The 26,021-nt window shown below is 54.5% G+C and overlaps 1 protein-coding gene across 5 annotated transcripts in view; it reads right to left on the bottom strand.

The window, feature by feature from the left end:
- Window positions 1–5,311: 5,311 nt before the first annotated feature.
- LRRK1 (leucine rich repeat kinase 1) overlaps window positions 5,312–26,021 on the bottom strand; it is a 126,009-nt gene continuing 105,299 nt past the window's right edge. For 2 of the 5 annotated variants that reach the window (XM_045560649.1, XM_045560653.1), the window contains 10 exons: window positions 24,049–24,215; window positions 21,566–21,763; window positions 20,422–20,699; window positions 18,623–18,817; window positions 17,524–17,675; window positions 14,139–14,256; window positions 12,931–13,047; window positions 9,546–10,390; window positions 9,006–9,107; window positions 5,312–6,780 (listed from right to left, as the gene is read on the bottom strand). In XM_045560649.1, the coding sequence (XP_045416605.1) occupies window positions 6,603–6,780; window positions 9,006–9,107; window positions 9,546–10,390; window positions 12,931–13,047; window positions 14,139–14,256; window positions 17,524–17,675; window positions 18,623–18,817; window positions 20,422–20,699; window positions 21,566–21,763; window positions 24,049–24,215 (2,350 nt within the window). In that variant the 3' untranslated portion in view covers window positions 5,312–6,602. Of the gene's footprint in view, window positions 6,781–9,005; window positions 9,108–9,545; window positions 10,391–11,149; window positions 12,208–12,244; window positions 12,417–12,930; window positions 13,048–14,138; window positions 14,257–17,523; window positions 17,676–18,622; window positions 18,818–20,421; window positions 20,700–21,565; window positions 21,764–24,048; window positions 24,216–26,021 lie in introns of those variants that run through there. The other 3 variants (XM_045560651.1, XM_045560650.1, XM_045560652.1) reach the window with 3 other exon arrangements.

Here is a 26,021-nt window from a genome sequence, read left to right as displayed (position 1 = left end):
CCTCCCATAACACTGAGAGTGGGGAATGTGTAACAGAGGAGAGGGTCTGAAGAAAAAACAGAAAAGATTTTTCTGTTTCTTTAAAACGTCCCCCACTCTTATTGGGAACTGCAGCCTGGCCTGCTTCCCTGAGGCAGGTTAAGTCCTTTGTTGAAAGATAACTCAGCCACCCAGGCAGCAGCCCCCAGCCCCACAGGTGGCTGGCGGAGTTCACAGGCTTTGTCTTTGGCAGCGATGGGAGGGTTAGAACAGTTAACCACAGTAGCCTAGACCTGAGGGCCCTCCCTTTAAAAGCTTGATATTTCTGCCTATGTTCAGGAAATTTGGATTTTGAGATGAGACGGTCTTCCATTTTTCATCCTTTGATGGCAAAGTAATAAAAATTCTCTTTCCTCCTCCCCCAAACACTTGTTCTCATTCTTCTGATGCGGCCTCAAGGACAAGTGGCTTTTCGGTAACACCAGCGCTGGCCACAGGGCCTCTCGCCACCGACCGCCCTATGGACTGCAGCGGCCAAGGACTGCAGCCCCACCCTAGGCCTTGGTGACAGCCCTGGGGTTGGCAGACACCACAGACGGCAAAGTGGAAATTTATTTTGTCTTATTTGCATGCCAATCGTTATTCCTAGTCTTGAAAACGTGTTCTGTAAGGATGGCCGTGCTGAAACAACAGGAAAAGATCTAATTCTGCAATTTTCTAACAACTAAAGATCAGTCCTATGAGCTCTGGCTCTTTCTCTCCCTGCTAGCAGCACCCTGCAGGGACTCTGTCTTCACAAACATCTGAAAAGAGCTGAGAGACAGAAAGGAAATGGAAATATTTCTCTTTACACTCACCAGCTCACAGCCTGCAGAGTCTGTTTCTGTGCTTCAAGGAGTTCCTGAGAGGGTCCTGCACTGACTCAGGGGCACGATCACATCCCCTGGGATAGGCCTGGCCTCATCTCAGAGCTAGCCATGTCTCCAGGAACAGAAGAAACACAAAAGACATGTGTAACACCTGTCTGCTAATTATGCCACAAGTTAGTATTTTTTCTCTTTCTCTTTGTTCCCATAAAAGCAGCAAGCCACCTGGCCTTGCTGCTGGCATCTCCCTTCTCTTTCTCTGGGATGCCACCACCCCCTTGCTCTCTCTCCCACTTCCTCTCTCTCTCTCTCATTCTCTCTGTCGTAAAGGATAAAATAAACTTTTTTACTTTTATATATTAATCTCTGCGCGAGAAATCTTTCTCCCCCACGCCATGAGCACCTACTAGGCTTTCTCCCCTAACATGCTCCAAAGTGGGACCCCTAAACATTCCTACCCTCATCAGTCAGCTTTCATTTATTCTTCTACGTGCTACACCTGAACTCGATTCTCAAGTAAAGGTGTTGGTAAAAGTCTTCCTGATGTTTCAGAAAAAACAGAGAGGAGATTTATTGTGAGCGCTGGGATATTTCACAGCAACGGGACTGCAGGTGTTTCCCCTCAGTGGCTGTCAAGGAAGGTCTCGTGCTTCTCCCAGGGTGGCCTTTCTGGGAAGGGGGCCGGGGAGTCCATCCTGGCCTTGGTTGGGACCTGGGCTGGGGCTGTCACATACAGGATCTCTCTGTGCCGAGCCCGATGGGGTAGGAACTGTCACTGCTGTTCTACAGAGGAGAAACCAGGGCCCCAGAGCGAGGGCAGCTTGCCCAGGGTGGAGGGTCTCAACTCACAGGACATTCAAAGCCACCACACGCGATGTTTTGGCTTCTGTGTGGCTAGGCTGAGACTCCAGACCCTCTTGGTAACTGTGGTTTGGCCCAAAAGAAGAACTATGGATTATATCATACCTGGCTGTCACAGTGCAGGGGTGAGCTCTGGGCAAATATGGTCACGTGACACGCCAGTCCACTGTTCTTAGGTCCCTATCTGAGCCTGAGCAGAAGCATTTTAGGGCCAGCTCACATGCTAGCTCCACATGCTCTGGTCGGGCTAATGGCTAATGAAAAACGTATCTGAACATTAGTGATAGATGTTACTAATTGGCTACCAGTACTAGCTGAAAAACACGGGCTTAAACAAAAAATGGGTTCCATTTCCATGAGGTCATGAGAAACCTGGAGGTTGGCAGCCAGGGCTGGCATGGGGGGCTGCCCCTGTCACTGTCCCAGGGTCCCCTGCCACCCTCCCTCCACAGGGAAGAGGGTGGCATGGCCGGGGTGCCCAACGGGCTCCTGCTGGCCCAGCCCCTTTGATGGAGCTACCCCGAAGCCCTCCTTGACCATGTCCATGTCACCCCTGGATGGATCTCAGTCCCAGTGCCACCCCCACCTGCAAGGGGGGTTGGGAAATGATGTGCCAACAAAATCAGGGTCTGTCGCTGAGCAGAAGGGGTGCAACTAGCGGCTTCTGCCACAGTGGTTGTCAACGTGCCATTATAACTCCTGCGCCTGCCCCTTTCCCGTTCTGCCTTGGATGGGAGATCAGTAGATATTCAGGGGTGCAGGGAGCCTGAGGCCCCAGGCCCTGCTATGCCAGAGATGTGGCTCCTTCCAGGGCAGCAGCCTGCTAACCTCCGGGTGTGTTTCTGGTTTTCCTGAGCCTTGGGAGAGTTTGTGTCACCATGTCTCTTCTGGGTTCCCCAAATGCTTCCTGTGTGAGGAGCCACGTGGATGGCAGCCCGCACTCCCGCCCTGGCCTCCCCGGCTCCAGGCACAGTCACGGCAAAGACTCTGCAGGTTTGAGCAGTCAATGGCCCTGAAAGATGGTGGCAGCCCAGCCAGTGACCAGTCATCAGAAAGGCCACTGCTTTCCCAGGTGCAGGCTGGTGGGAGGGAGGAGGCCCAGGGGCCACCTGCTAGGGAGGGGTGGGCCTTGACCCCGCACCCAGGCTGTACACCCTCCCCTTCTAAGACAAGGGTGGGCCAGGATCAGAGCTGATTGACCTTGGCTGGCCAGCCCCAGCCCCTTACACCAGCCCTGCTGCACACACCACCTCAGCCCGGGCTCTGCGCCCGCATCCAGACAGCCAGGGCGGCTCCAGTTCAGCCATGACCACAGGGTCAGACGGACCTGCCCTCCCCTGGGTGAGGCACCCATGGAGGAGGGGTGACAAAGGCCAAGAGGGACTGCAGCACCCTGGGGAGAAGAAGTCCCTCCCAGCCTAGATGGCCTCTGTAAAAAGGCCTGTGTACAGTTCCCAGTGCAGAGAGGAAGGGCCCACTCCTCTGGGCCAGCCCTCAAATCTCCTCCCCAAACGCAACTGATTTCTTCCAAGTTCTTGGGTGTCCCTTGGGATATTTCCATCTGCGTACAGGCATAGATCTACAATGTTTTGTACGAAAATGGCAACCCAGTATACATTGCTCTGCAAGCTGCTTTTAAAAAAAACAATGCACTTATTATATCTTGGAGCACATTTCAGACCAGCACGGTTCGCACTGCCTCCTTTTGCAAGGCTGCAGAGTATCGCATTGTTGCACGCACAGGAATTCTATGACTTCCCTCCTGATAGAGGTTTGAGTTGTTTCCTGTTTGGGGCCAGTCTAAGAGATGCTACAGTGAACATCCTTGTTCTTATCTTTGGGTGCTTTCGCAAATATTTCAGGACTGAATACTTAAGTGGAACTGCTAGGTCAAAGGTACGTGCATTTGACATTGGGGTAGATACGGCCAAAATGCCCTCTAAGGGATAGCCTCGAAGGAAACTACCTCCTCTTTCGTCCACCCTCCACTCAGCAAAGTGATTTTTAAAGACAATTAGATCATCTAATACTCCCGCTTGAAACTGCCAGGAGCTTCAGTGGAGACCCACACTTATCATTCTATGCTGCGGTGGCCCTGTGCACCCCCTCCTTCGTGGCCCCAGCCATGCCAGCCTTTCTTCTGTCCCTCCAACACAGCCACTCGGTGCCACCACAGGGCCTTTGCACATGCGGCTCTTCCACCTGGTATCCTTAGAGCTCTGCCAAATGCCTCCCTCTCATTACTTGGTCTCATTACTTGGGAAATGATGTGCCAACAAAATCAGGGTCTGTCGCTGAGCAGAAGGGGTGCAACTAGCGGCTTCTGCCACAGTGGTTGTCAACGTGCCATTATAACTCCTGCGCCTGCCCGTTTCCCGTTCTGCCTTGGATGGGAGATCAGTAGGTATTCAGGGGCGCGGGGAGCCTGAGGCCCCAGGCCCTGGCTCCAGCCTAGGTTAGATGTAGCCAGCTAGGCCAGTGGTCCCCAACATTTTTGGCACCAGGGCCCATTTTCATGGAAGACAATTTTTCCATGGACCGGGGGCGGGGAGGAGGATGGTTTTGGGATGATTCAAGTGCATTACATTTATTGTGCACTTTATTTCTATTGTTATTACACTGTAATATATAATGAAATAGTTATACAACTCGCCATAGATTGGGAACCCCTGCCCGAGGCCATTAGCTACCAGCTTCCTAAGTTTATGGTCTGGCAGCTCCGTCATTGCATCTGTTTGTGTGCTCACTGTCACTTCCGCCCACTGGAACGCAGAGCCCCTAAAGCAGAGCTTCTTGTCTGTTCGACTATCATGGTGTCTGGGTTCAAGAAGTCACCGCTGCCTGTCTAATCTTTGCCGACTCGAGGGTAGTGAGTGGCATTTGGCTGCTGCCGTTGACTGCTGCCTTGCTGTTGGGGGAGGCTGGCGCTGAAGTTTACGGCCCTGTCGCTTTATCATTCAGCTGCCTTCTCGAGCCCCCGACCTGCTTCCTGTTGGGTTTCTCTTTCTTACTGACAGCTACAAACTCTTCGTACACGAGGTAAGTGAGCCAGTTGTCTCTCGTTAGTGTTGCAGATATTTTTTTTCCCAGTTGATTGTTCACCTTTGGACCTTGTGGTAATTTTTCCATGTAAGTTTCTAACTTTCAGGTAGGAAAATTCATTAACCACCTCCTTGTGATGTGAAGAGGTCCCCTCACCAGGGCTGGGACTTGCCCAGTCTGGCGGCAGGTGGTGCAGAGTGCAGGCTTGGGACAAGGGCCAGACAGAACCTGCTTTGCATGTGGGGGGTCAGCTGGGCAGCTGTGGGGCACTGGGAGGAGAGTAGAGGGAGAGCAGTGACCCCCAAATCCCTGCTAAGGGATCAGGGTGGGAGAAGGGCAGGGAAGTGGGCAGGAGGCTTAGCCCCCAACCCCCTGGGATTCGTACCTGGGCTGGTAAAAGGAGGTGGGCATTTGATTTCTCCAGGCCGGTGACTGACAGAGCGGCCGCCCCCACCCACACAGACGCTGCAGGGGAGGGGGCAGCCTGCACACTGCCACAGTGGGTCCGGGAGGGACCGAGCCTGTGCTGTTGTCACGAGCATTCAATAGACAGAGGCCACGTCTTCACTCTTGAGAGAGTCTGTTTATTTTCAGATAAAAAGAATCACATCTGCCAGCATAACCCAGCAAATATTAAGTTTGATCTTTATAATTTAATTTTAGAAAAGGGTCAACGAACTTGAGCCAGAGGATGATCTCTCATTCAAACTACTGTTCTGGGTTAAGCAACCTCAAATGGTAATTCTTGGCAAAGATGTGGTACATGTGCGCGTGTGTTATGTATGTGCTCATGTGTGCATGTGTGTAACATGCATGCCCATGTGTGTGTGCATAATTTATAAAAATGTTTGCTGTTGTGCCCATAAATCCCCTGTCAACAGTCTGCTTTTTGCACCCCGCTGTACATGTGTGCAGTGAATGTTCAGCAAATGCATAACTGGGGAGAAGCCCATATGATGTGATTTCACAACCAGAGGCCTAACCTCGGAGATATTATTTAATTTGTTAAAGTGATAAACAAGATTATTATGTGCAAACAAACAGGGCTTGTGCTCCAGCTGCATCCAAATTTATTTTACAAAGCTGTAAACACAAGGCCCTTTCTCAAGTCCCACTGATTGAGTTTCTCCTTTCTTTTGTCAGCAGGAGAAGAATGTGAAGGCTAAGCTGCTGCTCTCGCACTCTGTGCCTCTGGGCTTTCCGCTGTGGCAGTTAAAGGAACTCATTCATCCCCGGATTGGGCAACACTCCTCACCCGGGGTCCTTCTGGGGGTTTCTCGCACAGAGACTTTCCAGAGCTGGGAGACATCTGATCTTCGCTTGCCTGAGCCAGGCCACTGCCCTGGGGACTCAGGAGCTTGTGAAATGTGCTGAGAGTCCAAGGTCCCAGGGGGAAAGGGCAGGGGTCACAGCCCTCCTCCCACCCTGGCCTGAACTGCTTCCTAAGTGAGAGCCTCTAGTGTAATTCCATCAGACCTGGGCATGGAAACGGGCCTTTTATGACAGGGAGGCCCAGCCCCCCTTTGTGTGACCCAGCCCAGAATGGGGTCCTCTGCCCCTGCTCTGGGAAGCTGATGGAGGCAGGAGGAGGCCCCTCCCGGCCAGATCCCACGGTCTTCCCTGGGGCTGTAACCCCAGCACGGCTGGGGTGGTAGTCAGGTAGTTCTGCCAGGAGAGTTAGAGAACCCTTGAACGAGCACCAGGCCAGTAACTTCTCAGCACTCCTTAGCAGCAAGGGGCTCAGGGGAGAACTCGGCCATCTTCTGGGTCCTCGGAGAACTGCGGGCTGCTGGCAGAGGGGTCAGGCTGCAGCCCCGGGCTGGCCAGCAACTCGGGACAGTCATTCCACAGGAATTACCTTCTCTTGCGCGTGCAAGCCTCCAGCCGGCCCAGCTCCTCGTAGGACTGGTAGAAAATGTCAAACTCCCTAGCACCCCAGCCCCTCCAGACAGCGAGGCACCACTCTGTGTTTTCGTTTTCAAAGCCGCATACAACAGTGTCCTTTGCCACCACAGCAGCATCCGCCAGCACCCTGCAGAGAGAGGGGGTCTGAGAAAACCCACAGGGGTCCCGACTTGGGAGGGGCTGGGACCCTCACCCTGTGCCTCCTTGGGAGGGCAGAGCTGACTGGGGGGGACGTGCTGGGAGGCACTGCTTCTCCCTGCTGCTCCAGCCTGCAGGCTGAGGCTTTGCAGAGTCCAGAGAAGGGCCAAGGCTGGGTGTGGTGGCTCACGCCTGTAATCCTAGCACTCTGGGAGGCCGAGGGGGGAGGATAGCTTGAGGTCAGGAGTTTGAGACCAGCAAGAGCGAGACCCCGTCTCTACTAAAAAATAGAAATTATCTGGACAACTAAAAATATATAGACAGGCATGGTGGCACATGCTTGTAGTCCCAGCTACTTGGGAGACTGAGGCAGGAGGATCACTTGAGCCCAGGAGTTTGAGGTTGCTGTGAGCTAGGCTGACGCCATGGCACTCTAGCCAGGGCAAAAGAGTGAGACTCTGTCTCCAAAAAAAAAAAAAAGAAAAAGAAAAGAAAAAAAAGCAGGGCCAAGAGCAATCAAGTGACATTCATGGGCACTGTCTGTAAGGGTCTGACTCCCTGGGAGGCCACGGATGCAATCAGAGCAGGCAACCTCGCCTCAGACTCCGAAGTGTCCAGAAAACACCATCAACTTGAATTCCTGCCCGTGAATGGAGTGACCAAGTTTAAGCTTTAACTTACTTCCCTTGCCACTGAGCTCACGTGATTCTTCTCCCACTCTGTTTCCACGTGCTTAGGAAACACAGGGTAATAGATTAGGCAGAAAACCTGCTGCCCAAAAGTCCTAACCACATACGTGTTTTTGAGGCTGGGACTGGTTTGCAGGACCAGTGGGTACACTGCAAGTGTCCTTTGGGGCCACAGTGGACAGCTCCCTGTGGCCTCCCTGCCCGGGTGCTGCCCCAGCAGGGGCCACCTCTGAGCACGTACTGTCTGCACGTCCTCCTTCTGTGCCCAGTGTGCGCCCTGCATGACACCAAGGCCACCTGCAGACCAGGATGTCCAGAGGCCTCTGAATTCCTTGTGGCCTTGCCAGGGCTTCCTTTCAGCTAGCCACCTGACCCTCTTTGTTCTTACAGTGAGAAAGAGACAAAACCAGGCTTTTGGGGACGAATAGGAAAAATAACACCAGATAAAATTTAGGGACACTATTGGCAGGTATGCCAAGGTCCCCAACCTGGGTTCTACAGACCCACTTACTCCGGAAGCCAGACCTGCAAGGTGGGAACTCCTTCTGCTCAAGGCTGCCACCCATGCTCGCCTGGGGCTCAGGCACAAACCCAGATCTTGTTTCTAGAACCACTTGCAGAGCAAGGGTCACTGCCCCAGGACTCACAGGGAAAGGCCGATGCTGGGGACAAGGGTGTGGAACTGTCTGGATGTTTCCCTGGCCATGGTCCTGCTCTGGGAGGAATAGGCTGAATGGGGTTTCTCCACCCCTTATGCTCCAGATGAGAGAAAAACCTGCTTGCCCGCGGATGGGTGATAACTCATGCTGCAGAGAAACAGGCCTAGTGTGAAGTGAAAGTGCTGCAAAGTGTACACACACACACACACACACACGTATGAATGGAGAGGATTTTCATGAGGGAGATTTACCGCGTGGGACTCAGTAGCCAGAGTGGCGTGTGGCACCAGGCTCACATTGCCCCAGCCATGTAGACCCTGTCTGGGGCAAGGCGACCCGTCCAGCACGCCCCCTGGGGAGACTGGCATTCACCTGCAGGTGGGTCCGGAGCCACGCCTGAGCCCAGGATGGGCAGGAGCTCCAACCCCAGGCTTGAGGATGGCAAGGAGTGGAGATGGCCAGGTGTGCCCTTGTCATCTGGCCCCACCTGGTGCCGCATGAGCAGGTGGGGCACCTTGGGCAGGGCTCTCCCGCTTGGCAGGAATAACAGTGAATCACCTGGCTAGATGGATCCCTGTTTCGACTGCAGCTGAACTCTGGCCCTGGAGACGTAACCCAGGTGGGGCACCTGGTCTGCAGGTGACTGGGAATCCCAGAAACAGGCAGCTGTGGTCAGTGCCGAGCTCCTAGGAGCTGCCTGGGGGACCCCGCCTGGTTCTTGCTTTGCCTTATGGCCACGTTGGTGGGAGCCGCCGTTTATTTGTGAGAACGGAAGGGCAGCAGGGCCACTGTGCAGCACCTGGTGGTGGGGCCCTAGGTTCCCGTGCCGCTCCCCGGGACCCCAAAGAGCGGCGCCTCAGTCTTACCCATGCGGGGTCAGCTCCCGGGCTTTTAGGACAGCGATGACTCGGCCCCGCTGGGCGCCCCCGTCCTTCTCCAGCCCAATGACGATAACATCGCCGCCGCGCCTGAGAAACCAGAACCGAGAAGGGGAAGTGTTTTTGTACGCAGCTGTGCTCTCCAGGGGACTGGAGCCGGCGTGCAGAAAGGCACGTAGGTGGGTAAGAAACATGAGTTTCTGCAGACGGATTACGTTACGGAGAGGGTACGGACCCGAGGCAAAGGAGAACTTTCCCAGTGGAAACTTAATCACAGTTGACCACGGCTTTCCTTTTGCAGTTCCCTGAGCTCTCTGGTGGGCAGATGAGCTTTAGAGCGGCCATTCTTAGATTTGCTAAAGAGACCACCCCAGATTCCCAAATTGAAGGGGCAAAGCCCCCTTGGAAGAACAGCTCCCCGTGGATGGCCATGCTATGGTTCAGGAAGCCACGGGGCTCCCTCACTCCACCCCCACAGCAGGAGCAGTAGGCATGCCCCAGGTGGCACCCCCATCTTGGGAAACTTACCTGGGGACCCAAATGAGGTCTTTGACGGCAAGGACCTTCACGGCCTGCAGGTGATGGCTGAAAGTCTCCCCGTCCATGGGGCTCAGGTCGTGCTCGGACCTGTCGGAGGCAGCACTGGGCTCGTGCAGCCTGTCTGAGTCCTCGTAGTCTGTGGAGAAAGGCACGCTGGAAGAGCTTGCCGGCGAGCTGGGCAGGCTTGAGGGGGACCTGGCAGCCCGGCGGGGAGGGGACGAGGAGTACGAGGACATGGAGCAGTAGTCGGTCAGCGAGTCCTGGTGGGTCAGGATCTGCGTGCCCCGCTCCTCGCTGTACATGATGCTCACGTCCGCGATGGGCTCCCCCTCCTTCGGGCTGGCCTCATGGATGCCCAGGGGTTCCGTGTCCAAGGGCCGCACGGGAAACATGTCCCTGAGGGGGCTGGGGTCCCCGCAGAAGTACCGGGCGCACAGCTGGTAGGTGGCCGAATGGTACATCACCAAGGAGTTGGCCTTGTCGTCCAGGCACCAGACGACCTCCTCCCCCCTGCCCTCGGAGCTGCACACGACCGAGGTGACCACCGAGGGGGCCGAGTAGGGCTCCAGCCGCCTGCTGATGTCCAGGGCCGCGCAGTCGATGACGAGGAGGCCTGGCCCGTTGCTGTACCAGACCTCGGACCCGCTGTTGGCCACCTCCATGGCCTTCACCGGGTAGGGGTTCTGCCGCACATCTTCATCGGGGATGCTGAACTTGGACCTGTTAGCTGTGTGCGAGCACAGGTAGGAGCAGCTGTCGGTCGGGGCGCCCCGCACCACCGGAAACACAGCCACGAGCCCGTCAGCCAGGCCTGCCAACACCAGGTAGGAATTCTGCGGGGCCGAGACAGGGGTGCGTCATGCCCTTTGGCCTCACGCGTCCCAGGAGAGACGCAGAGTGGCACCAGACCCATCTCCGTACACCTGAGGCTGGCACCCGCTTTCCGCCCACCCGCCCTGGAGGAGCAAAGCTCTTACAAAGGCCGGGACTGCCAGTGGGAGCTTCTGGGCCAGCTCCTTAGGGGGCCCCGCTGAGCCTCGCCACTCTCCCTGCGGCAAAGAGAGGCCCATGGCACCAGCGAGGTGCCTGGACCGCAGGGCCCTGCCTCCACGCGTGCTGGCTTCTTGCCGCTTGAACAGCAGGGAGCTGCCTTCTCCTCAAGGCCACCCACTGAGGCCTCCTTCAGAGGCAGGACACGGTGTCCCCCTCCCGTGGACACCGCTGGCTAATGTGACAGCAGTCGTAGGCATGGTGGGCGTCTGCACACTGCCTCCTGCCTGTGCCTGCCCTGGGGGAGAGTTTCGTGGGAGCAGCGGCTGGTCCTGGGCCCACCACTGCCCCCTCGGTGCTGACCTGGCACAGGAAAGGGCTAAGTCTCATTCATCTCGGTGGCCCTGTGATTCCACATGGACAGTATGTGTTTGCTGAACTAATTCTGGAAGAAACTGCTTCCAACTCAACCCTCTTGTGGACGCACGTCTCGGCCCACTGAGCCCACACTCCAGCTTATATCTGGTCTGAAATGCCTGTGGTCCGGCTCGTGTTGGTGGGGTCCTCGGGGAGCCCCCCACCCTGCAATGAGGCATGAGGTAACCGGGCAGGGGCCAAAGTTGCAGGGACAATGCTGAATGCTGGGCCCACCCCCACCCAGAGCACTTTCCAGGGTAGAGAGGGGAACAGAGTGCAGCTTCGCAGCCCAGAGGCCAGGTCGGGCTGTGGCGTGGGTGGGGAGAGTCTGCAGATCAAAGCTGGAGCCAGGACAGTGCAAGCAGCCAGGCGTCCTGCCGGGTGGGGTGCACGGCAGGAAGCCTCCTTGTTGGGGTTGGGAGAACTCGGGGGCTTGGCTGCCTGAGGTCATGAAGTGGCTGGCCTGTATGTAGCTCAACATCCAGAGCAACAAGCCCTAAGAAAATGTGCCGTAATGCATCTTCAGGATTCTAGGGAAAGAAGGCAGCCAAGGCAAACAGGCTTGAAGTCTCTATCTGGAGTCCTGGCTCGGCCCGGGCCAGGGTGGTGAGCGCCACGTCCCAGCTGGGTGTGAAAGCGTGTGCGCGTGCAAGAATGCAAGGTCTGCCCTGCACGGCCGCAGGCAGCACGGCCTGCTCTGCACAGAGCCGGCTTTATTCCCTCCGGTCGTGCGGGAGGTGGTGCCCTGGCTGGGGGCTCTGGCCAGCGATGGCCTCCAGCAACACTCTGTGCCGTGCTCCCCTGAGTTCTGCTGCAGGCCGGGCCCCGAGCTGCCCAGCCTCGCTTGTGGGGCCGTGGTCACAAATGACTCTAAGGTTCATTTCATATCTGTTTTTTCTTTCTTCTTCTTCTTCTTTTTTTAAGAAATGAAACTGAAGAAGGGTGGAGAGAAGAGCTCACATACTTTGTGACTGTCAGGAAGTAATAATAATGCTCATATTTACCAAGTGCGCAGCCCAGAACTTGGGTATGTTAGGCCCAGAGATCTATCTCCCGTGTCGTACTGTCCCCATTCTGTAGATGGGCAAACTGGAATGCGCCAGCAGGCCCCTCAGGGCAGACAAAACCAGAATTGCCTGAGCCGTACCGGAGTCCGGGGAGGGCAGCAGAGCCTGGGAAAGCCGGGCAGCCGCCTGCCTCGCACTGAAGGGCAGCTTCTCACGGCTCTCGGCTCTCGATCTCTCTGAATAGGAGGCGGTGTGGGAGAGGAGGAGGGGGGCTGGGATGTTGGGCCGTTCTGGTGGGGAGGGGTGCAGGGCCAGGGCAGGGAGGGCACAGCCTTGCAGAGACTGGGTCTAATCCCAAGGTGCAGAGGAGCTGGCCGGCCGGGGCTGGGGAAAGCACCACCTGGACTTCATTTGGAAAGGCCAGGGCGGGAGGTTAGAGGTGAGTCTGCAGGACAAAGAGAGACTGAGGTCTGGGGCAGACAGTGAGAGGTTGAGAGGCAGGAGAGGTGGATAGGAGGAGACACAGGTGCCCTGTAGGGGTAGGGGGCAGGACCCCCAGGGCCTGGTGGCTGAGTGGCCGTGGGGAGATGCTGGCCCAGGCAAGAGGCTCCTGATGCCACTGCTCTCCGCTGCTGTCAGCCGGGGAAGGAGACATCCATAACTGCTGACTTGCACCAAGTATTTTGCCTGAATCGGGGTGTGGCGTTTGCATGTAACCAGGGGGCTTTCCACGCAGCCCTCAGTCTGGCCAGGCACTTAGGTTTGCACAAACTGGAAGGGCACAAATGATGGCCCAGGTCCAAAGTGATCTTTCCTCCTGTCTGTCTAAGGCTGTGGCCTGGCCAGGTGGTCCCAAAGGGGTGGTTCTGCTGCCCCCACTGGCCCTCGCCCCAGTCTAGAGCCACCCCAGCAGGGAAGGGGGTCAGAGGCCTGCATACCTCCCGCCCCTCTTACCTCACCTTTTTAATAACAGGCACTGCCAAGAAGCAGGTGACAACAGCTGGAGTGTCCAAGGCCCGCTGGGGCATGTTTAAGGGGCACATGCCCTTGAGGCTGTAGATGTAGATTTTCTGGTCCTGCAGAGGCAGACAAGCCCACTGTGAGACCCGGGTTGGAAAGTGCCTGGCATTTCCTATGGGGGCGCACTTGGTCTTGGGGGTCCCCTATGGGTCTTGAAAAGTAACATGGACCGAGGTGTTCTGATTGGTTGTTCATGTATTTCTGCTCTTGGTAGAAACTTTGAAAAGTACGGAACAGTCTAACGAAGAAAAATAAAATTTCCCAGAGAAAACCACTATCGTAGTTTGGGGGCACAGCCCCCAAAGTTTTCTGTGGGTATCTGTGTGTGTGCGTGGTGCTAGCAGACGTGGACTTCTCATTGTTCCTTTTACATGTGAGGATACATTGGGCAGAATCCCCGTTCTCACTATTCCATGAGCGAATGATGAAGGGGCTGATGTTGACCGTCTATGACGTGGGTGTACCATCATTTGGCTAATCTGTTGTCAGGTGTTTATTCCATCTGCAAGTTTCTACTACCATGAATTAGACTGGGATGAACATTCTTATAGATGTGTGTGTGTGTGTGTGTGTGTGTGTGTGTGTGAGATCTTAACACTGAAATTACGGAGGCTTAAGCGGTGTGAGTACTTCTGAGATTTCGGATCCATATCTGAACCATACGTCCAAACTGCCCTCCAGAAATGTTGCATCAACCTACCCCCCAACCCGTAGCCTCGGGGCATTTGTGTTTGGCCATTCCTCTTGGATTTCTCAGGAGATGGCTCTTTGAGCCTTCCAGTGACTCCCCGAATGTGAAGGCAAAAGGGCTTCAGAGGCGAGTGGATTTGCTGTGTAGACCCAGCAGCATGACAGGAAGCCCAGGCACTGCACCAGCCTCCTGGGTTTCTCCTCCTGCTCAGTCTTCACACCCAAAATGCTTCATCCTGAATCCCGGCCACCAGCAGCTGGCAGGGTTGAGCTGCTGCTGGTGACAGGCCGCTGCTTCGTGGGACTGATGCCACTGCTCTGGGGCCGGCACCCGGCTGAGCTGGGGATTATCCGAAAGTCCAGTGGACCTGGTGTCCTGGATCTTTGTGAACCTGACCCCCCCAGGGGCGTACCCGGTGAAGGCCACCTCGCCCAGGGCCATGTGGGAGGCAGTTACCTCGGTGGCGGTCCACAGGGAGCTCTGGACCTTGAGCTGGCAGCTCAGCTTCATCCCTGGGCAGCTCATCCTCTGCACTTCCAGAAGGCCCTTCTCTGTGTTCACCACCGTGTAGTTCCTAAATCGGCAACAGTTGTGCAGTCAGTGGCCAGTGGCCGGGGCTGCCTCCCTCCCCCAGCCTGGCCTGTTAGCTTCAGGCCTCCTCACCCCCACCCCCGGCCATGTCGCGGTGTTCTGCGACAATCAAGAACCATCCTTCATGGCTTTGGCAGAGCCGGGTTCTGCCTGCCGGGTAATACTTGAACGTTATGGGCAGAGAGAGGGTGTTCTCAATGGGAAGAAAGATGCTCTTCTTTCTGTGACCTCTGAGGGCTGAGACAGTTGCCCCCGGCTTGAAGGAGTCCTCCACCAAGACCACGTACCACCCTCCCTCTGGCATGTCCTCCCCACCCCAGTAATGTGGGAGGCCCTCCAGGCAGAGTGGACAAAGCCAAGGCTAAAGACGAGATGGGTTAATTCTGGAGTAGCCTGGGGTGGTGTGGGGTGGGCTCAAAACGTGCCCCTCACATGGGTGCTCTGAGAACTAACGCCATTGTTTATGAGAGCTGGCCATTAGCCCACCAGACCCCGCTGCCCCCAGCATCGCCACTTCCCCATGCCCTCGGCAGGCGTCCTCAGGCCCACTGCGTGGGGCAGAGCTGGCAGGGTGGCAGGGTGGGGAGCTCTGTGCTCCACACGACACAGCTCTCCCCCACCCCACCCGCAATCCACAGAACATGTCAAGCTAGCTGATAGGAGTTCTCAATGTCAAGTTTTTCCTGCCATCAAATTTTGGAAACCTTTGCTACCACTGATAACATGTATTTGCAGGTGATAGAAATGGTAGAAAAAAATAGCAAACAAAAACTTTTTCAAAGTTATATGTCTGCTTTATTCAGTATTATAAAATACATTAAAAACAAAACTAGGATATTCTAAATAGCTTTTACTTTGAAAAAAGCTAAAAATGTAGAAAGTCATAAAGGCTAATATACCCCTCGCTATTTCCTCCAACCAGAACTTTGTCATGTATGGACCTTGTTTGTCTGCTGGGCTTCCCTTCCTTCCCTCCTCCTTTCCTCCCGTAATTTAGGGACGACTCTGCAGCTCTGCTCCACCTCCCCCTGACTCCGCTGTCTCACCACCCTGTGCTCTGGCCAGCAGCCCCCACTCCCTGAGAGTTTGCCCCTTCTTCAGGCTGGAGGTGGGTTTTAAAGGACTTCATAGGTCACAGAGAGAGGCTCTCGCTTCCCACTAGGGAAGAGCTTTCTGTGCCCTGAGGAGAACTGTCTCAGGTATCTGATGTGCGTCTGCAAGACCGAAAAGGTAAAGCAGGTGTCCCCAGGGGGGTGCAGCAGGGCCTGTCCCAGCACCAGCAAGCCCAGGTTGGCTCCTGAGTCCCTCTGACATGCCCTCAGAAATCTCTGACGGTGTCCTTGCTTCTGGGATGTCAGATGGGGCAGGCCCACTCCCTGCCCCAGACTTGGAATCAGCCATTTCATGAGCCCTGGTTCCCTCTGGTCCTTAGAGACCACCCTCTGGGTCCTAGGGGTGCTCACTGGTGTTTGTTTGGTCCTTGTTTCCAGGCCTTCTCAATGGGCAGAGGTAGGAAATAGGAGTTTACTTTTCTTCAAATATATCATGAGGCCACCAATCAATTCAGAACTTAGTCTACACCTACAGGCTGTCCCGATAGTACCCAGCCATGTAATGTGTTCTCGCTATATTAACAATGGCTGGATACTTTCGGGACAGCCCTTTATTTCCCCTTTAGCCCATGATGAAAACCACGGTTTCCAAAGACAGCAACATTTACTCATTAACCTACCCTACAACCACAAGCAACATCTTAGAATAAGAATAACACTACTACCAGCAATGTATTTACTGAAAACTGTTTAATACATATGTTTGTTTTTGCTTTATCCTCAGAGTGCATTCCATCGGGAAGGTGTGGCTCACTGCTGTGCAAGAACAACTTCTTCCTTTAGGGCATCGTCTCTCAGAGTGTGTCTGTGTCACAACACTTGGTCCCAATGGCATAAAATATGATGTGAACTCACCGAGACTGACCCAAAGGACACCTCAAAGTCCGGGTTTTGAGCTTCACTTTATCTGAGCCTTGTCTGACCTTAGCACTTGCCAATGTGTGCCATGAGGCCCACTGGGAGACTATTCTTGCCATAAAATGCTCTTCTGCCTTTGCAGATGTTACACCAGGTAGTGGAAGAGGCAACATACACTGGCTAGGGCTGAGGCTTTCCACATAAGATGGGGATTTCGTGGAGATCTCTAAGTCTTTGATGCCATCTTCCCAGCATCCTGGCCTCTCGTGGGACCTCCTGCATGTCCCTTGGTGATTTCTCCTCCACTCTGCCCCAGCCACCCTCTCCCAAGGTCGCCCCACAGATACCATCTTTACTCCTGACCGTGCCCCTCCCACCCACCTGGTGTCAAGCACCCATTGTCTGACCAACAACCCCTAGTTTTTGGTTCACGCCTCCTAGTGCCATAACTCTCCAAGAGCTTTTACCCTACCATGACCTAGGGGCCTTTCTACTTTCCATTGTAACCCCCACCAAATTATGGCCTCACTTAGGTCCCATGGTCCATCTTATAATCACTCCCTGGAAACACTCTCAATTCTCCCTCCCCTTCCTCTCTCCTGGCAAAGCCCTAGCTCCGCTCAAAACTGCCTCATTGCCTCTCCCATGATCTGAAGCTGGAGAAAGTCACACAGCCAGGTGGATGGTTCTCATTTCAGATACATGATCTCCCACCCCAGTGGGCCTCAGTGCTGCCTGCAGGCACCTGACTTTCTCCAGGCGACTCAAACCTCCTCTTTCCTTCTTGAACATCCAAATCTCTCCCAACTTGCTCATCCTTTCTGCCACTTGGCTGAGAAAAAGATTTGCAAGTAGGGAATGCCCATGAACTCTTGTGTCAGGGTAACCATCCTGCCTGGCTCTGTGTCCCCTCTCTGTCTCACTTTGCAGCCACTTCACTCCGGGAACTGGCCTCTCTCCCTGCCCCAGCATCATTGTTCCCCACCATAATCCATCTGCAAAGGGCTCTCAGCTTAATAAACCCCCCTTGACTCACACCCCCACACCCCTGGCAGACACCACACATTTCTGGCATCTCTTAACCCCAAAACTGCACATGTGTGTCCGTCTGCGCGGACCCAGCTGTCTCTCTCCCTGCTTTCTCTCGAGTGGACTCTAACCAGGCTTCGGATCCCACTGTCCCCTACACAGCTCTCCCTGCGGTCATCATTGACTCACGTTCCCAAGTTCCACAGCGGCCTCCCACCCTGAATCCCAGCAGGGCAGGTGTCAGGAGGTACCTGGACTCCTCTTTCCCATCCCAGAACACCACGGTGTATTCCTGGCCCTGGGACGAGAAGAAGGCCGTCTGCTTCCCACAGGGTAGCACGTACATGAAGGTGGCGAAGGTTGGGTCCTTCATCTGACTGACCACTGACAGGGCCAGTGGTCGCTGAGGGAGAGAGGACACCAGGACATGAGCAAGGTCACTTACACGCAGATCGGTGCTGATTCCACCCAGGAGATCAGCCGGCGCTAACTGGGGGGAATGAGGGCGGTCCGCTCACTCGGGACCAGATCTAAGCAAGCGGCTTCAGATGCCAGAAACAATCCCACCCAGGTGTCTGGGTCACCATCGGCCTTGGCACTTGAGCTCAGTTTGTCAGGTTAGCCTAAACCCCAATATTCCACCCCATACTCAAGGACATACATTCCTCTTTTTTGTGTGTGTTTTAGAGATGAGGTCTGCCCAGTTGCCCAGGCTGGAGTGCAGTAGCTATTCACAGATCACTGAGCATCACAGCCTTGAACTCCTGAGCTCAAGGGATCCTCCTGTCTCAGCCTCCTGTGTAGCTGGGACTATGGTGCATGTCACTGTACCAGGCTAAGGACACAGACTCTTCTAAAGAATATTCCATTTACTCCCAAATACATTAAACTAGCTCTGTCTGATTTGATAAATGAGTTTTAACCTTGAAACTACTGGCCTCTTCCAGGAAAAAAAAGAAACCAACAACAAAATATGAACTTTAACACTATAATATGACCCTGCTTCTCATGAGCAAGGCTTTCCTCACTACTTTACAAGGAGATACATTCTCTCTGCTCATGCACAGGGACTATATTGCTATAAAGGGGTTGATATACTTTGTTTGCATGATGAAATAACATAAAATTTGGGAGGGAAAGCTCATGTGTCCTAAGAGTGACACACCCACAAAGAAAATGAACCTGGGTATGTTAGGAGAGTAAATACGGCTTTCTAGAAGAGGTGAGCAGAGAAGGGTGGTCCATTTGTTCTTAGAGAAGGGCAGGCAGCCACACGTGCACACTCTGGAGACCCACAGCCCCACCACGTGACAGGAGGTCCCGGGGCCCCAGGCTCTGTGCCCCAGGTACCTTCTCAGGCTTCGTGTCCCAGCACTCCATCATGAGTGCCTGGAGTCGGTGGAACTGCACTTCCTCCGGCTGCCCCAGCACTGGGCGGATGCCCTTGGACAGCTTCTTGGCAATCTGCAGCTGGTGGTGGCCCAGTGCAGGACGCTGTCCTGACAGCAACTCATACAGCACCATTCCGTAGGAGAACATATCTACCTGGGCAGAGAGCAAACCAAATCAGGTCTCTTGCCTGGGCCCTGGGGTTTTCACAGGCTGGCCCTGAGGGGGAGGGAGCAGGGAGACTCAGTTAGACAAGGAAAATATGGGCCCTGTCCAAAGGGAGACCATAATCACTGTCCACTCATCTATCTGTCCAAACATCCAAGCAACCATCTGACCATGTCCTTCTGTGCATTTGTCTGTCCATCCTCCCATCTGGCCATCCATCCATCTGCCTGTCCTTCTTCACATTTACCCATTCATCTATCCAACCACCTTCCTGTCCATATGATTGCATGTCTTTCTGTCCATTTATCCATTCATCTTCTTACCTTTCCTTCTTTCCATCTACTCATCCATCCACCTGACTGCCCATCATACTGTCCATTCACCCATTGTCCCATCCACCCATTCATCCACCCACCCATCCATCCAACACACACTGCAAACTTGGGGTCAGTCACTGATTAAGGACTCCATGGAAGCCATGGTCCTTACCCTTGAATATCAAGACAAGGCAGGAAAACACAGACCCTCAGCTTAACATACGTGGTACTAGAAGAGCTGTGTACGCAACTCATAAAAAGGGGAGTGCCTCCTAGATCACAACATGTCTCCTCTAATTTTAATGGTCATAAGAAGGCCCAGCAAAGAAAGAGTTATACAGACCCCCATATGGATCAAGAAATAACTTTTTAGCAGGAGAATGGTTGAGATAGACCTGAGAATTTTAATGTGAATGTTTATGCTATAATTTTACTTTTAAGATCAATAGCTTGTCTGTGTCACTTGCTACTATAAAGCTCTTACTTTTGTTGCTTTGATTTGTCTTTTCTGTCTGGGGCAATAGTCACAGGTGCTGAGCTAACACACACAAGCATAGGTCACTTCTTAAAGCAACTAGTCAATGACCCATCTGAAAATCACCAGAGAACAGGAAACTACAGACAAGGGGAATTTCAGTGCTGGGTGATTAGTTAACAAGGCTGGCGCCAGATGCAACATTGCACTGTGAGACGATTTCAAGTTGTCTGTGTGCCTGCCCCTATCAGATGGCTATCAGGGATAACTGTGATCAGAAGATAAACATTTAGTCATCATCTCAGCTGCGGCTGGCCATGTATTTCCCCAGGCAGGCCAAGCTTGTCCTGTCAGAATTCACCCTCTTCTCCTGGCTTGGCATGTGACTTGGACAGCACCTTGTGGTCAGTACATAAGGCTGGGAGTCTTTCCCATCCTTATTCTGTCTGTTCCTCATGAGCTCCCTGCAAGGCTGGTCCTGTGTCCCCATTTTGCACATCTAAATGTGAATGGGGATGCAAACCCAGACTTATTTCTGTCTTGGACTCTTCATCCACTGTTTGCAGCCTCCACAATGTCTCTGAACTGAGGTTTTAGAATTCTGAAGCTAAGGAGAAGTGACCGTTAGGCCGCTGTGCCCTTCTGGTTCAAGCCAGAGCCTCCCTCATTGAGCACAGGGTAAGGACAAAGTATGCATGGGGGGACACCAAGCCCTGAAGCCACAGGTGCCACCAGGACTGCCTGGCTGGCCTCAGACGGGGCCTGGGCTCCTGTACTGCGGGGCTGGGCCGGGCAGGTACCTTCTCGTCATACACGATGCGAGGCCGGATCTCGGGGGCCTGGTAGCCGGGAGTGCCCTCCACGCCCAGGGCACCTTCGTGGAATGACTGCCTCGAAATCCCGTAGTCAGAGAGCTTGATGTTCACGGGCTCCTTGACGTCGTGGGACCACACCAGAATGTTGTCCGACTTCAGGTCGCAGAAGATGATGTTTTTCTTGTGCAGGTAGGCCAGGCCCAAGGCGATCTGGTAGGCTATTTTTTGAGTGAGCATGTGTCCCAGGGGCATAAAGGAAGAATCTTGAAAAGAAAAAAAATCAAACTGTGATTATAGCAACTATCTTCCTGTCTTCCTTACTATCTCCCCAAATGCTTTATGTTCTACGGACACGTTTTCAACACTCTCTGTGCTGGATGCCAGAAGGGACGAAGGGTAACGCTGGTGAGTGAAATTGACGTTATAGCTCATTCATGGTATCTCACGCCTGGAATTGCTGGCATTTCTACTAAAAGAGCAAGGGTTCAAAATCACTAGAGTTCATCTTGGGCCAAGGTTGCTCTACCGTCATGGGGTGAGTTGCAGGTACAAGAACTTCATTAAACAAAAAGAATCTTTCACTGAGGCAGAAGTGATTGATTTTAATAGCATTTCTTTTTCCCTAGTCAAAAGACAGTTGCCTCTCTACCTCCAGCAGCTCTTTGGAGTTTAGTCACCCATTTATCAAGGAGTATTACTTTAAAATTTCATTAAAAATTAATATATGATGTCACTGACCCCAGGGGTCTTAGCACCGGTGGGCACGTGTGAAGTGTTATGGTTAAGGGAGTGATTTATGCGGCTAACGGGAGCTATTATTATCCTCCTTTTACACGCAAGTCAATTCATCAATTTCCTGGATTGTGGCAAAGTCGCAGGACTGGGAACCTGGTTCTGCCTGACTCCAAAGTGTGAGCTCGTCTGTCCTTGCAAAGGCTACCACGCAGCGTTTAGGCTGGTGAGGCGCCTGGTTCACACCCAGGAGATGGCCACCTGGGGCTCCACACGTGTGCCAGGCAGGAGGGAGCCCCCCGCTTCCCTGCGACCTGCTCTGCCTGCCCCTGCCCCGGGGCTGGGTCAGTGGGGGCCCCAGGCAACCCCCTGCGGAACGTCCCCTGAGCTGCGGTACCTTTGGTGTTCTCAGACAGCACGGTGTTGAGGCTGCTGAGCGGGGCGAGCTCCAGGGCGAAGCAGAGCGGGTGGATGCTGATGCCGATGAGCGACACGATGCAGGGGTGCTGCAGCGCGTGCAGCATGCTGGCCTCCTGCCGGAACTCCGAGAAGTTCTTCATGGCGTCCGTGGCCCGCAGGTGCCGCAGCATGGTGTCTGTGGGGGAGAGCTCTGCCGTCAGCCCCCCGGGAAGGACAAGGGGCGCAGGGCATGGGCTGTCCTGCTGGACCCGGGGCTAGCTGGACCCAGGCCCGGCCCCCCAAGGGCCACAAAGGGTGGGGTGCCCTGCCATACTCAAAGCTGCCTCACAGGGATTTGGGGGGCTGAGTGGGGAAGGGCTTTACATTTTAAGTCACTCACTGTGTCAGGGGCTGCCATACGGCTGCCCAGAATTTGGCCCCAAAGGGTGGCACTGTGGGCTGATAGCAAGCCCCCTCTTCCTCAAGTGCTAAGCGTGCCCTGTCACATTTGGCGGTTCCTGAGCACCCACAGAGGCCCATAAGACCCCCCAATGGACTGCTGCCATGTGTCCCCATTCTCATCACCCAGACATGGCTCCCATCGCCCTCGCCCCACCTGCTACCAGCCACCAAGGGTCCCCGTTGAATCCTATTCCCTCAGCATCCCTGCTGTCTCACCAGAGCCTGGCTCAGGACATCTGCCTAGAAGGTGACCAGCCCCTTCCTCTCTCTCCACCCTCAGGGATGCTGAGGCTTTGGCCGCTGCTGGTCACCTTATCCCCGACCAAGTAGCCAGGACCACTGAAAGTGGAAACATCACCACTCTCTTGTCAGCTGGAGAGAAAACTCTCCACAGCCACCCCGTGGGCAGCCATGGCCTGTGACATGTCATCTCAGGCCAGAGGGGAAAGGTCTGTGGGTAGTGGTGGGCAGTGTGCAGCCCCATGCTGTGGCCTTATCCCAATGCCCTTGAAATTCATCCTCCATGTGAGGCGCCCACATGAGCCGCAGCCCACCAGGCCGTAGCCAGCACACAGGGGACACTGGCCCTGAGGCCACCAGGCAGGCTGCAGCCAGGCTCCACTGGTTCTCTGTGTCCTGCTTCTGTCCTTCCCCATGACCAGATTTTAAAACTGGGGATCGCTGGACAATGGAGGTTCAAACAGCATGGAAAACCTTGGCGGTTAAAAGGCATTGATTGTGCCAGATCCGTGTGTGGGCTGGTCATTCAGTTTTTAAGTGTAAAAGTGTTGCCTTTCACATTGCATCTTTAACCCATTAACAATTTATTTTTTACTGTGGTGTGAGGTCAGATCTAAATCTCGGCCCTATTTAGTGAGTACAGCCAGCCTGTCCCCTCCTACCTCCCATGTCACCTCTGTGACGTGTGGCTTCCCGTGTGGCTACCCCCTAGACAGAGCTATCCTTGCCCCAGGAGAAAACAGCCTTAATGCTTATAGATTTATAAGTTATTACTCTGTGGGTGGTCCTCTTTCCTGTGTCTTCCATTGTAGACTTTTCTCAGCTGTTCTCGGACTTTTATCATTTCACATAGATTTTACAGTCAGTCAGATTACACTCACCCACACCCACCTCACGCCCTGTTCGGACTCAGGTGAGGGCTAAATTGAACGATAAATCGATTATTCCTCAATGCCTATGGTTTCTATTGCTGCTGTGGAGAACGTTTTCCGATGGGTCACTGCTGCCCGCAGGCACACGGCTGAACTCTGACGTCAGGCTTGTGTCTAACAACTTCAGGAAACTCATGGCTCTGATGTTTGTCAACATGTCGACAGAGTCTCTTAATTTTCTGTATGGAAAGTCATTCTCTTCAGATAATTGTAATGTTGTCTCTTCCTTTCTGATCTGTCTTCTTTATATTTTTCTAGGATTCTCATTTTTCTACCAAGAGTATCAGTATCCTTTGTGATCATAAAGATGGCCCGTCCTGCGTGGGGGCCGTGGGGAATGGCCGTTCCTCTGGCTGGAGTGAGGAGGCCTCAGCACCTGCCCTGGCTGGACACGACATGGTGACAGTTCCCTCCAAGGGGAGAATGACCCTGAACCACACACGATGGGTGTGCCTGAGTGTGCCAAGCAAGAGGGGGTTCCCTCCTTTGTGGGGTGCGTGGTGGGAGAGAAGCGAGCACCTTCCTGGCTGTGGTGGAGGCGGCAGGCGGGGGTCCGCCTGGGCTCGGGTTGTGTGCCCACTGTGTGCCAGGCCTGTGCCGGGCCCGGAGCAGCACGGTCAGGATGGTCCCTGTTCTCAGGGGCTCAGGTTAGACCAGAGGGTCGTCTCCGGGAGCGACTTCCAAGCCCCGCCCAGCCCTGGACCTGCCGGGCAGGAAGCAGAGGGCTGCACTGTGGCCCGCGCTGGCCTGGCCACCCTCCTCCTCCCTCCTGCCGCATATGTGGCACGGAGCTTGGACCGAGGAAACACATGTCTGAAAAAATGTTGCTGGGTCAGGACCCACTTACCTGCTGGGGCATTGGGGAAGTTCTTGAATTTCTTGATCTGGAATCGCTTCACAGCCACAGGCTGGCCCTGGTACCGGGCGCGGTAGATAACAGTGCCACTCCCGCCCTGGCCCAGGACGCTGCTCTCGTCCTCGCTGTGCTCCAGCTTGCTGTTCTCCAGGAAGAGCCTGTCACACACACAGCACAGGGTCAGCCCGGGCCTCCCACCCCCCGGCTCACCTGTGAGGTCGGACGGGTCTGGCTGACCCGGGCCCTCTGCTTGCCGGGGGGCACACCGGGGCAGGTTACCAGCCGGGCCAAGCCTCCGTCGCCCCCTCTGTAAGGTGGGCTCATGACAGGAACTGCCTCAGAGGGGTCGATGATGCCTCCTGGCACAGGGTAAAGCCTCCAAAAGCGGTGGGCATAGAAAAGGGCCCCTCTGGGTGTTTTCCTCCTCAAGAGTTTGTGCTTTGAGAGCTAGTATCCGTTAGACAAACTGCAGTGATCTACTGCCAGGTTAGCTGTTTCTTGCCTTCCTTTTATTAAGCAAATATTGTCTACATTGCCACTCAGAGCTTCTGATTGGCAGGACACTGTCCCCACAGTCAGTAACTAGGATTTCACATAAGGGCAGAGTTTAGGCCACTTGGCTGCTCTATGTGTTCGAATCCTAGGTAAGAGGGAGATTTCTCCTGGGTTTTAGGAAAGCCTACCGGTTGCTCCTGGACCCCTCAGCTGTCTCTGCAGACCCCTCTGGACCTGGAGGCTCTAGAATAAGAAGCCCAGGCCTGCACGGGCCCAGAGAGAGGCCTACAGCCTTCTAGGCAGCGTGGATAGAGGCCAGTCTGGGGTGTCGAGAGTACAGGCCCTCCATGTGCTTTGCCTTCAGACTCCTGGGGCAGCAGGCAAGGCGCAGGCTTGGTGGACATCCTTCACTCTCAACTGTCTCTGCACCCTCACCAGCATCCTCTAACCCTGCCCCTTATTCCTTGAGCCTCCTTCTTTCCTTCAGAAACAGTAGAAGGAAAAGGCAGAGCGTGGAGGGAGGGAGGAGGGAGAGGCAGCCCGAAGCCCCCTGCAGGCCCTCCCTGCTCCGCGGAGTCCACCTGGGTTCCTCGCCATCCAGGCAAAGGCAGAGCCTCCACCTGAGCCCTCCTGGCCCCACAGGTGACCGCCCCTGCAGCTGCAGTTATAACAGGTTGTGCAGCCCCCCAGACTCCACACAGCTCAACCGCACCACACTCAACACCCCTGCAGCCCTCGGTGGTGCAGCAGAGGATGGGCTGGGGTTGTTCTCCAAGTGCCCACAAAACCACCTGCTCAGCAACGGTGGGCGCTCAGGAGCCCACGCGGACGGGCACAGGGCAACGGGAACTCTAGGGATCCCTCTGGGGCTTTCTGTTGGGACCATGCAAACTCAGGAGGTGCACACTTTTGCAGGAGCCACAGGGCAGGGCTCGGGGATGCCAGGTCCCTTTGCCTGTCACACTCTAAGTTGGGGGAGTGTGATGCTTCGCAGCCATGGCTGGGCCCCAGCTGAAATCCAGAGAGCCTCTGCTACAGTGAATCCTGTTCAGATCATCGGGCTTTTCAACTCCCTGCCGAGTAATTTCGCTTGGGAACTGTGCTAGGGCCAGAGATCAGATCCAAACCAACAGGGACCACTCAATTGGGCTTTGCAAATTCCATACGGTAGATGCCACAGCTCAGATTCAGTTGGGGTCTCTAAGCTGAGACATAAAACATAACAAGGTTTAGCAAATACATAAAAATCCCAAAACTTTGGAGGTGCCAAATTGGACATCCCCCCAAAATCTAATTCATACATATACATACACACAACTGCAGTGGTCCCTGGGAACTGAGCATCCTCATGTTAAAGATCTGGGGACAAAGGGAAGTCATTCTGCAGAGGTGTCTGTCATTCCACCGATGAGGTAACTGGGGATGCTGGAAAGAACCATGCAGGAGCCCACCCCATCAGGAAATATTTT

The sequence above is a fragment of the Lemur catta genome, chromosome 9 (genome assembly GCF_020740605.2).
Source record: "Lemur catta isolate mLemCat1 chromosome 9, mLemCat1.pri, whole genome shotgun sequence".
Lineage (NCBI taxonomy): Eukaryota > Metazoa > Chordata > Mammalia > Primates > Lemuridae > Lemur > Lemur catta.
This window is presented reverse-complemented; position numbering and strand designations above follow the sequence as displayed.